This window comes from Podarcis cretensis (assembly GCF_951804945.1).
Source record: "Podarcis cretensis genome assembly, chromosome: 3".
Taxonomy (NCBI): Eukaryota; Metazoa; Chordata; class Lepidosauria; order Squamata; family Lacertidae; genus Podarcis; species Podarcis cretensis.
The window spans coordinates 65,758,420-65,770,607 of record NC_137172.1 but is presented as its reverse complement, the minus strand read 5'-3'; the positions used below and the strand labels follow the sequence as shown (position 1 = coordinate 65,770,607).

Sequence of the window (12,188 nt, the reverse complement as noted above, 5' to 3'; positions counted from 1 at the left end):
CTGCTCCTTAACCCCCTCCTCCTCACTCCCAACAGCCCCCACCATTCCTTGCCATCCCTTCCTTTGTGGGCACACTCTGGCAAAATGTCCTGGCTGTTGACAGAGGAAGCATTTTTTGGCGCTCTTCCCCTCCTTCTTCCGCCCTTCATTGACGTTTGAAATTCCGCGCGCGCCCGCAGTCCCAATCTCCATTGGTTCCACTGGTGGGGAAGGTTGCTCCGGCATCTCCGGAATGCGGAAATCACTCCAACGCTCTCCTCTCCCTTCCCGCTTCTCCAGAGCCCTTGCCTCTTGGCGCGCTCCAATCGCAAGCGCCGATTTGGTCAGCTGATCCATGGACTCCGGACGGGGCGCGCGGGAAAGTTCATCTTTCACCGCCGGGGCTAGCCCTTCTTCAAACAGCATTTGAATCGGGTCAGAAGACAGGTCCCACCCCAATTTATGTATGAGCATGGTAAACTGTGTCCAATACTCTCGGACGGACTGATTCCCCTGTTTGCAAGCCATTAACTGTCTCCGTACCGCTCCCTGTTCAATCTGGCTGGAAAACATCAAGTCCATCGCAATAAAGAATTTCCTCAAGTCTTTTAGGGCATCATTGTTCGATGCCATCAGGGGCCTCACCCATTCTCTAGCTCCTCCCTCGAGGTGCCCAATCACAAAAGCCACTCTCGATTCCTCATTGGCAAAATCATCAAACTGCAGGTTCAGGGCGTACTGCATTTCTGTTTTAAAGGCTTGGTAGCTTCTTGGGTCCCCCCCGAATTTCTGTACCAACCCCGGTACCTTCCTTGCGATGGGGGTGGGCTTCCCCTGTGCATCCTGAGCTCTCCTCTCCTCGAGACGCGCCGTTAGCAGTGCCAGCTGGTGTTCCAACGCTCTGTTTCTCTCCTCCAGAGTTGGTCCCGCTCCAGCTCCTCCCGCTGCTCCATCTCCAGTTGGGTTGCTCATGATGCCTCTCTTTCGCACACGCAGCATCAAGGACTGACGGATTGCTGTTATGGGTTAAGGGGCTGCTTGTGCGTAAATGGTTGAGTTCTCAACTCATGCAATCAGTTTCTAAAACTCTCCCAGACCACAGAGCCATGGGTGCATGGCTACCTCAATCGCTGGCAGAATCCGTCAGTGGGCGCTTCCGGAATTTATGCCAACGTAAGAGTTCCTTAACGGAAACTCTCCTTCTGGATTCTCTGCGTGACAGTTTCCTGCGCGGAGTAGGCGTCCCCAACGGAGGTCCTGAGACTTCTCCGCTGTTCTCACTGGAAGTATCTTGGAGCCCTCCCTCCGACTGAGTTTCTGCAGGAACTCTCTCTCTCCCCCTGCTGGTTCCTTCCTCAGCATCTGAGGGTCTCCTAGCCTCCTGGAGCCCTTCCACCACCTGACTCTCCGATGGCAGTTCCCTGACAAGTACCACTGTATTTTTGCGAATGTTAGACTCATGGAAGCTTTTAGTCAAACTGCTGATGAAACTTCTGATCAAGGCAGAATGCAGACATTTCTGTGTAAAGACAGCAGACTCATCAATACCAGATGCTGGAGATCAGTAACAGAAGAAGGCTATTGAGTTCATTGCACTGCTTGTGGATAGTCAGAAGTATCTGCCTGGCTACTACCTTTGGAATACGAATAATCCTGAAAGGCAGAGAAGGGGAACTTGTGGCCCTAGCAGCAGCCAACATGGCCAATGGCTCAGGAATGAGAGTTGCTGTAGTCTAGAAGGGCACAGGTCTGGAAGGGCACAGGCTCCCCGTTCCTTCTACATGGCAACACCCATGTCTTCATTTCATAATCCTTGAGGAACACTGTGATTCCTCCATCTTCCTGCATTAGATCCTAACACTTGCGGGCCTTTTAGATTTTAAAATCAGGTGCAGACGTCCGTCCCCACCACTGCTTTCTACACAATTGTACTGATCTCTTGACATCTCATGCAGTTTGAATTTACAATAGCCACACAATTCTAGGAGCGGGGAATAATTTGTTTTGGCATGTGTTCATTGTTCAACCTTGCATGTGAGGAATTTCCAAAGTATCAAAAGTGCTTTCAAATATTGGGTGTGTGTGTGTTGGAGTTATGTGCTGAAGTTACTCCAAATCGTTACACAAGATAATTGAGTCAACATAAAATATTTCCAGTAAATGACTCCTGTAGTTTGGCAGTCTTGTTCATTCCGTCTTGCCTTCCAAAAGTCACAGCAGTGAGTAAGCAAAACATTTCCAGGCAAATGCAGTCATTGTTAGTCAAAATATTGTAGAATTTCTTTTATGGCTCAAAGGAAAGGAGGAAAAAGTGTAAAAAAAGGAAATAAAGAAATAGTTCTGAAATATGTAAATAAACTACAACTTTATAAAGCTAAATAATTTTTATACAACAATTTCCAAGACGATTATGAGCAACTCTGTGTTTGATCTTGTTGTCATTTTGCTGTAGTTACCCCTTCGTTGCCGTAGTGTTTTCCACCACAAACACATACATCCCTTTTCATACCCATCCACATATGCTTGGGAGCTGGAGTTGGTCCATGGCTCCCTGACATGTGTCCTTGAGATATAAAGATGAGCATCTTTGGTTCTCACTCTTCCTCTTTGCTACTCAGAACCCAGTTGCAATTCTGGTATGCAGACATAATAGCTACACAAAGTGTGGAGCCACTCCAAAATACAACACTTCCCTGACACACTTACTAATGGCCTAAGATGTGAAGAGTGCCACTGCTTTATTTGAATTTGTCTCCACATTTCAATGCTGATAGTTTCTAAGGCAGATGACAAGTTTAAAACACAAATAAAAACAGGAAAAAAGCAGGAAAATAATACGAGGACCAGACGAGCATCTCTGGTGAGAGTTCCATATGTTTGCTGCTGCTTTAGTATCATTTTATCTTGGTTAGGTCTTTCTTCTTCCTAGAATAATACCATCCAATCAGAAACCATGCCGTTAGTGAATGTGATGATGCCACAGTGCTATTTGGCTGTGGGAATATATCATTGAGATCAAATTAATCCCATTCAGTGGACAGCAACTTCCTGAGTAGGTGGAGTATTTTCATACAATCACCCCTTCGAAGCAGAATTATTGACAAAAATTGCTGAAGGGAGTGCCTTTTGACATTGATTGCAAAAATAGCCCCTCTCTAGAGTCAGCTCTTATTTGAAATACTTAATATTTCTTGTTGAAGCTTACATGTTAGTTCAACATCTGTCTCTTTTTAGGTCTAAAAGCTATACACGTTGTGGTGGTGGTAACCATGGCTTTGACAATGAGTTCAAAAGTATGCAGGTAAGGGTTTTTAAAAAATAAATATAGAAAAACCTATTTATCTGTTATTTGCTGTAAGCATTTGCCACAGAATCAACTCCAATATTTCTCATGTCCTGCATGAGTGTTGTTTTACATGACTTACAATCCATGGGCCAGAAGGTGTGTTGAGTAGATGCACCACCAAAATGTGAAGTGTGTTGTGAGTCCTCTTTCAGGGTAAAGGAACTACTTGAAGGTTTATGTCAAATCATAAAACCCTGGGTTGCTTATGCACCCAAAATAGTCTAAGCTAGACTGTTAAAAATTACTTTTTTTCTTCTGGAATAAACCTTATGTCTCAAATCAGTAGTTTCTCCCATGTATGGCTTGAGTCAAACTTTTGCTAAACTAGCTTTATTTTATTGTTTTAAACAAACTTGCTGAAAGCTGTTTAGTAACACCATTTTTATTATGACTACCCAGGCCATCTTTGTGGCACATGGACCAGGATTTAAAGAAAAAACTGAGGTGAAGCCTTTTGAAAACATTGAGGTTTACAATTTAATGTGTGGTGAGTATTAACTAGATTCTGTCTGTTTTGCCACCAATAGTTTTAAGATTGGAGAAAAAGTAAACTGAACTCAGAATGCAGAGAACATTTAATTGCTACACAAAACATATTGTACTACTTCAGGACATAATGCAAACATATATCGTGGAGTTCAGACAGGTACCTTGAGGTTATAATCCTTCTTCCTATGTGGTAGGTATACTGAGGAACAGAATAGCTGTTCTGTATTTTGTATTGGGACGTGGGTGGCGCTGTGGGTAAAAGCCTCAGCGCCTAGGGCTTGCCAATCGAAAGGTCGGCGGTTTGAATCCCCGCGGTGGGGTGCGCTCCCGTTGCTCGGTCCCAGCGCCTGCCAACCTAGCAGTTCGAAAGCACCCCTGGGTGCAAGTAGATAAATAGGGATCGCTTACTGGCGGGAAGGTAAACGGTGTTTCCGTGTGCTGCGCTGGCTCGCCAGATGCAGCTTTGTCACGCTTGCCACGTGACCCGGAAGTGTCTCCAGACAGCGCTGGCCCCCGGCCTCTAGAGTGAGATGGGCGCACAACCCTAGAGTCTGTCAAGACTGGCCCGTACGGGTAGGGGTACCTTTACCTTTATTTTGTATTATGAAAAGCAGGCATATCCACTGCTCTGACTTCCAGATTGGGGCACTGACAAAGAATGCGACTGCACAGTAGATTGCATGGCCCTTCATCCCATGCGTACATGGTGTGACTCTTTGTATTCAGAGGACATCATCCTGCCGGTGATGGCAGCCACATTTTTCTTCTTCAGCTTTATGCACAGAGAAAATAGTTCTGCTTAACCCATAAGATGGGAGGACAGGTTTTGGAAGTCAACAGTAGGGAGGCAAGCATTTCCACAGCTGAAGCTGTGAGGGCATAATCAAAGGAATGTACTGAAATGATACGGCCAAAGCTGGAGTGTACTACTTATGCAGCCCAACTTTTGGCACAGGCCCAATTCACCCATTAACAATGCATGTAGTTGCCCCGTAACCACGGCTGGCCCTCATGTTTGGCTGAGGGAACCAACATGGGACAGCAAGATCATGTGGGAAATGACCACACCAGTAGAAGGAAAAGTAGTATTGGCATGACAGCTTTCTTCATGAGTGATTCATAGGAGCACTACAAAGCTACCTCATAAGGAGCCAGACCATTGGTCCATCTCGCTAAGTATTGTTTACATTAACAGTGGCTTTCCGGGGTTTCAGGCCGGGGACATTCGCAACCCTACCTGGATATACCAGATTTTAAACCTAGAACCTTCTTTATGCAAAGCAGATGCTCTAACATGCAGTTCCAGCCCTTTCCCAAAAGCACCATGACAAATTTTCATTGAATTTTACAGTGGTAAGGTACAGAGTCTAACCAGAGAAGACACTCCCATGCCACACAGCACCGTATCAATTTGACCCTAAAACATTCCAGTCAATAACCTGGTGCATTCTTCTCAAGAATCAAAGCAGCTGGCAAAGACGGCAATGTTGGGTTCTTTAGCAGGAAATCCTTGTGCATTTTTATTAACAGCCAAGTTTACATCACCTAGAGGAAATTAGCTCTTGTTCAAGTTAAGCCTTGCACAGAGCCTGCCCCAAAGAAATCATTTTCACTTTCCGTGACAGATCTGCTTAAGATTACGCCAGCAGCAAACAATGGTACACATGGTACCTTGAATCACCTACTGAAGGTTCCTTTTTACACTCCATCACCTGCGAAAGAAGAGTCAGCTCCTTCTTTATGCCCCATGAATTCCCCCGCACCACCAGATGTTTCTGGATGTGTCTGCAGCTTGGTAAGTCTGAACAGGATCAGTAACTCCTAAAACGGTTAGACGTTCATTTCCCACCCCTCACCCAAAAGCAAGAAGTAGTGATAGCCACCAACTTGGATGGCTTTAAAAGAGGATCGGAAAAAATCATGTAGGATAAAGCTACTAACCACATTGGCGATGGGCTACCTCTGCTGTTCAAAACAGGGGTGAGTGCTGTTGCACTCAGGGCTTTTATATGGGCTGCCCATTGACATCTGGTTGGCCACTGTGGATGCTGGGTTAATGACCTTATCCAGCAAGCCCTTGTCATATTCTTGTGGGGTGTGTTTTTTATTTGAACTTTTAAAATGTGAACTATTTATTTGTGAATCATGTTTTACATGTGCATCAATGGGGTTTCTATACAAAGAATAAGAATTTAAGGATGCTGACACAGGAGTGAAAGGTCCTCCAGTCGCTAATGTTGGGAAGGAAGGAAGGGGGGGAGGTTTTGAAGGGCGTGGTGGGTTTGGTATGGGGTGGCGACTTGGTGGGATTGGCAAGTGAAGCAAGCAATGGCAGCAATTCCTTGCACTTTTGTCTGTCTGTTTGTTTTTAGATAACAGATGTTAATGCGATAAATGAAAGATTGAAGCTCACTGATGAAGCAAGTGAGTATTGCCTCTACTCCTCTTCCGTCCATCTGTTGTGGCTGCAGAGGGCAGGTGTCGGGGCCTCGGATTAACAGTCTCCTAACTCCCCTCAAGCAGCTGAATAGTGAGTGGGTAGGGAAATATTTGGGGACCCCAACCCTTCTCAAAGGTGTTGTTGGACTCCCATCAGCCCCAGCCACCATGGCCATTGGTCAGGGATGATGGCCCAACAGTATCTGGAGGGCCATGAGTTTGCCACTCTCCGGGCTATAGGGTAGGGAAGTATGCAAGAAAAGCAGCAGACAGGGAAAAGGCAGAAGTAGAGGGCAAGTTCTTTAGCTGAATGTGAAAGATGAAGTGGTGGATACAGTGGTTAGAGTGCTGGACTAGAACCTGGGAGGCCAGGGTTCAAATTCACACTTGGCCATGAAGCTCGCTGGGTGACCTTGGGTCAGTCACTGTCTCTGATTAAATGAGGACAAGGAAAACCATATGCACCACCTTGAGTTCATTAGAGAAAAAAGGTGGGATATAAATGCAAAAAATAATAAAAATTAGAACCAGAAGCAAGCTAAGTTTGGGAGAGAATATACCAGGCAGCATCTTGCCCAAATTTTCAAATAATCTTTATACCCATGCTCCCCTTTTCAAATTTATTGGACAGCAAAGACTCTGAATAAACACATGTATTTCATCATAACTTCTCAAAAAGACTGTATTCAGTTGCTGCACACACCCCACCAAAGCCATCCCCCCTCCCCCCCAGGTCATCCCATAAATGTGGAACTCAGTAATTATGGTTTATATTCTAGAGAAGACGTCCGAAGCTTCTAATTTGCCTTATGGTAGATCCAAGGTCTTACAGAAAGAGAATACCTATTGCCTCCTTCACCAGAATAAATATGTAAGTGGATACAGCCAAAACATCTGGATGCCACTATGGAGTTCATATACTGTCAACAAACCAGTAAGTTTACAGATTTATATACCTTTTGAAGTGCAATGAAAGGCCATACACGGGGAAGGGCTGTGGCAAAACTGATCATTGCAGGAACATCAGGCAGTTATCACTGTGTTTGTATGTTTGTAAAATGGGCCAGGCAGCAGCTCTTCAGACTGAGTGGTTGTTGGTCTGCTTTGGGGGAAGATGGTACTTAGTGTACGATCAGGGTTACCAAATCGCCATTGGAAAAGCTGCAGCTTAATGTCAGAGCAACATTCTTAGCATGCAAAAGAATGCAATCCATAGATAGGGCCAGGAAAAACCCCAATATGAAACCCCAGAGAACTACTGCCAGCCACCTTGAGGGCCAGGTTAGGATCTGGGAGACCTGAGTTCAAATCCTGACTTAGCCATGAAAGCTCACTGGGTCACCTTGGGCCAGTCCTTGTGTCTCAGCCTAACCAAGCTCTTAGAGTTGTTGTGAGAATGAAATGGGAGAGCGAGAGTCATGCATGCCACCTTGGACTAGGAAGATTCCACAAACCCCAGTTCACTCAATACTGTAGCAGCTGGGCAAGCCAAAACACCAAGCCCACATGAACTGGCACTGACAACCTGAGCAGCAGAATTTTATGATGCTGCAATATGTGTACTTTGCTTTTTGAGCTAGCAGGGGGAGCACTTCACCACTGGGAAGAAATTCAAAGGGGAGGAGAACAGAGGAATGAGTCACTGCTTGCAGCAGGACTCCTGTCCAACCTCCACCCTGGCGTCAATAGTACCGGGTTATTCTGGTAGCTGAGAGAGAGCGGCAAACACCAGGGAACAGCTTTTCCCAGATGGCAAGCAGCTCCTAATCCTCAATGAAATTGCTGAACTAGAGATTCAGGAGACACAAAAGGCTGTACTTTTTCATACAATGCATAATTAACTTACAAGACACTGTGGTGGCCTCTAGCTTAGATGGTGATGAAATCTGGGGGAGATAATGTCTATTAGTGATTTTTAGCTATCAAGGCAACATAGAGCCTCCCTTTTCAGAGGAAATGTACCACTGAATTCTAGTTGCTGGTGGGACAACAGTGGAAAAAATTTATTGCCTTCTTGTCCTGCATGCATACTTCCCAGAGGCAATGTCCAGCCTGGCCACAGTGGGAAACAGCATTCCCTAGATGGACTTTTGAGCCGATCTTTTCTTGTAATCCAGAAGTGGGAAACCTTTGGCCCCTTCCTGCTATGTCTCGATCAGAATCTTACACCTCTGGTATTCATGAATTAATCTGGTGTGGGTTTACATAGAACATGGCTGGCTGATGCATCTGTGGCCTTCCAGATGTTGTTGAACTCCAGCTGTCACCAGACCCTGCCAGCATGGCTAATGGTCTGGGACTATGGGAGCTGGAGTCAAACAACATCTGGAGTGGGGCACAGGTTTCTCACCCCTGATATGTTTACATTAGGAGAGATGCTTAAATAAACACATAACCTCTCATTTTAAAAATTATTTTTGCACAATACACAGCTGGCTCAAACCCACGCAAAAGGAACGTGTCTGTTTCTTCTGCTTCTCATCTCTGATAATAATCTCTTAAGGCTTGTTTTTTGGCACAAGGAAAATGACCTCATTGCAGAGGGAGCTTTTTTTGGTATCCATTTATACTTAGACAGCACAGCAGTTCCACAATGTGAAGCATCTGTTGCCATACTTTAGGGAGACTGCAGCGGGGACAGAGTTGCTCCTGGGAGACCTAAGCCAGCCCACAAAAGCCAGGTGGCATCATTGTGGTAAACATCAGAACATAAGACCATAGGCCTGCCTAGTCCAGCCTCTCATACTGCCTAATCACCTGCCTAGTTAAACTGTGGAATTTGCTGTCACAAGGTCCTGTGTTGGCCACCAATCTGGATGGCTTCAGAATGAGATTATATGAACTAATGGCTGTTAAAGCTATCAGTGACTGCTAGTAGTCATAATGGCTATGGTCTACCACCAGTACCAGATGAACACCCAAGTAGGGAGAGTGCCTGTTGCCTTCAGGTTCTGTTTGTGGGCTTCCCATGGGCATTGGGCTGGCCACATAGCTGGATTATAATAGCCTGGCCTGGACCAGCAGGGCTGTCACGGTCCGGGTTATGGGCAGTCAGAGTCCCGGCTTGGTACGTCAGGGCCGGGGTAGAGATCGGAAAGCAGGAATCAGCAGTCCAGGGTCAGCAGTCCAGAGGTCAGGAAGCTAAGAGTCCATGAATCAGGAAACCAGGAGTCCAGAGGCCAAGAGTCCAAGGGTCAGGAAACCAGGAGTCAGGAAGCTGAGGGTCCAAGAGTCAGGATTCCAGGAGTCGGGAAGCCAAAGCACAGCTAGGTGGGTAACATGTTGCCATGGCAAAGAGCCAGAGGGAAATGCTGGCCTTATATACTCCTCCTGGCCCTTGCCACCAAGTGCTACGAGTCTTCTGTCAAGCCTCACCTGTGAGGCCGCACCTTGCCCTTCCAGGCCAAACTCAGGAAGGCCCTAGTCCTGCGAGGCCCTACCAGTCACAGGGCCCGGCTCCTGCACACACTCCTGACAAGTTCCATGTTCTGAACCTCACAAGCAGGGCAGGAGAGCAATTGCACTCTTCTGCTACTGTTCCCCCACAACTGGTATTCAGAAGCACACTCCCTCTCTGATCTGTGGCAAAACATACAGCATTCTCACTCGGCCTTCCTCTTTCTGCCTTGGTTCTCCCCTTCCTTCTGATCATTACCAGCACTTGTGAATCAGCGAAGGAGCATTGGATCAAACGGGAGGAGCCCTATGGTCTGCTTTTCTGACATTACAGTGGTACCTCGGGTTACATACGCTTCAGGTTACAGACTCCGCTAGGTTAAGAACTTTGTTTCAGGATGAGAACAGAAATCGTGCTCCGGCGGCACAGCAGCAGCAGGAGGCCCCATTAGCTAAAGTGGTGCTTCAGGTTAAGAGCAGTTTCAGGTTAAGAACGGACCTCCGGAACGAATGAAGTACATACCTGAGGTACCACTGTATCTGAGAGGACCCTAGAAGCGGTCCAGCAAAAGCAAATTTGCAGACGTGGCACCGGAGACTGCTGAGACCCCCTGCTTTAAACCTATCCAAACCAGATGCTACTTTGGCCACCCTCCAAGCTTCCTGGTGGCACTTTCACATACATGCAGCTCTGTTTTGGTCCTCATATTCACTCCCACAGAAACCATTGCCACAGAGCAGGCAAATGAGATGAGAGTTTGGAGAGGGTGGGGACTGAGGGCTTTATGGGGCTATATCCAGCTTGCTGACCAGGGGTTTACTACTCCAGTTTTTAAAAAGCAGCATTTCAATAGTGGTAGTTTTATTTTCAGTCCATTTCCTAGTGATTCCCAACATAGAATTTACTTTTTCCTCACAGCACACATAATGTTTTACCACATCCTGAAGATGTATTTTTGATGGCAAATACAGTTCAATGTAACTTGATGCCATTTATTTATTTATTTTCAATTCACCAAGCCTGGAAAGAACCGTTTGTAGCTCTTCATCATTCCTTTTTGTCTTTACTACCCTGAATTATTTACAGAACTATTATCTGCAAATGTGGCTGTTTCACTGTTCACTCCTAACCTTAGAAACAAGTTAGAAAGCACCAGTCTTAATAGACACTGAAAGAGAAGTCAGAGAAGTTTCCTGCTTCTGATGTATTTAATTTTTTTTAATGGTTGCCCTTAATGTTTTTAGTGACAATGTAATGTTTTAGCTAGATAATTTGTAGGTGTTTTTTTTCAACACAGTGGGGAAAATATTCTAGCTAGAGGTTTACAATGCTTTTCATAAGGTATGAAAAAGAAGCCAGCACTTCTTGAAGTGGGTGTGTACAAAGAGTTTTGATGCTGAAACATCAATAAAAATGTCATTAGCTGTAGGAGTAAGGCTTTGAGTAGATGCTAAAACCTGATGGATGCCAATAACTGCTATCTGCCCTTGTTATCTTTCAACAAGAGAGGATGGTAGCCTCCAGATATACTAGCAGCCTTGCTCACTAGTTATTTTCCAGCTCCTGTTGTGTGGTATTTGTTCTCCTTTTGCAGGCAGTGAAATCAAAAGAACCTTAAAAGGAGATCCACATCATAGGATTTCTCTGGACTACCTGTTTATTCAGCATTCATACTGATTCACTTGTGCAGTGTCAATCATTCATTCATCTCACTAATTCCAGTGTATTTCCCTGTCATTTTCCTAACTGCAAAAAGTCTGCTTCTTTTAAAAAGTGGATTAATTGGACTAGGGTGAGAAAGCCCTTTAAGTCGCTTTAATCATACAAGCCTAAATTTCCAGTATGTGTTTTAATCCCTTCTACGAAATATTGCCAGACTGGAGGTGGCCACAATCAGGCTAGACCTACAAATGGAATCAAAATTGTAGCAGAATCTCATGATAGACCAATTTTTGGTTACATGGAGATGTTTATACAATCCATTTTGATGAAGGAGTACCACCATGTGGTGACATTTTCTGTTATTTTTTCTACAGTTACATATTCTCTATCGATCTGCCTATATCTAGTTTGGCCCTTAAGCATCAGGGGCATTGAAGTACCAGTGTTGACTCAGAAATCCATCCCATTATTTTTTTTGATAGCCAGCATATCCTGTGCTAGTCCCTTTAGGTTATAAAAAGCACTTTGTCATGAGTCAGTGAAATAGCAGTGTCAGTAGCCAGATTTCCTGGGGCAGTTATTTAGGGAAAAACTATGATTTTTCCCTCTGACTGTTGGCAAAGTTTAGGAGGAAAAACCCACCTCCTGGATAGGAAAGATTTGGTTGTACCGAGTCACCAACCCCTCCTACACACACACACACTCATAGACTCATTCACTCTTTGGAAAAGAAAGTAAACACCTTTGTGTTGCAGATTATTGAAATTGTCCTGCAGTGTATGATCTGTAATTGAGCCCCATGTTCTATTTTTTTTGTCATGAATGTAGCCTGCCAGGCCTCTTAGATTGGCCCTCAGGATTCTCCTCAGGCCACCC

At 45.2% G+C, this 12,188-nt stretch overlaps 1 protein-coding gene across 1 annotated transcript in view; it reads left to right on the top strand.

The window, feature by feature from the left end:
- Positions 1–12,188, top strand: part of ENPP3 (ectonucleotide pyrophosphatase/phosphodiesterase 3) — a 63,862-nt gene that overhangs the window by 38,314 nt on the left and 13,360 nt on the right. Inside the window, exons 14-18 of the mRNA XM_079970644.1 lie at positions 3,214–3,280; positions 3,725–3,812; positions 5,440–5,609; positions 6,187–6,238; positions 7,033–7,187. Coding sequence (XP_079826770.1) covers positions 3,214–3,280; positions 3,725–3,812; positions 5,440–5,609; positions 6,187–6,238; positions 7,033–7,187 — 532 coding nt within the window. The remainder of the gene's footprint in view (positions 1–3,213; positions 3,281–3,724; positions 3,813–5,439; positions 5,610–6,186; positions 6,239–7,032; positions 7,188–12,188) is intronic.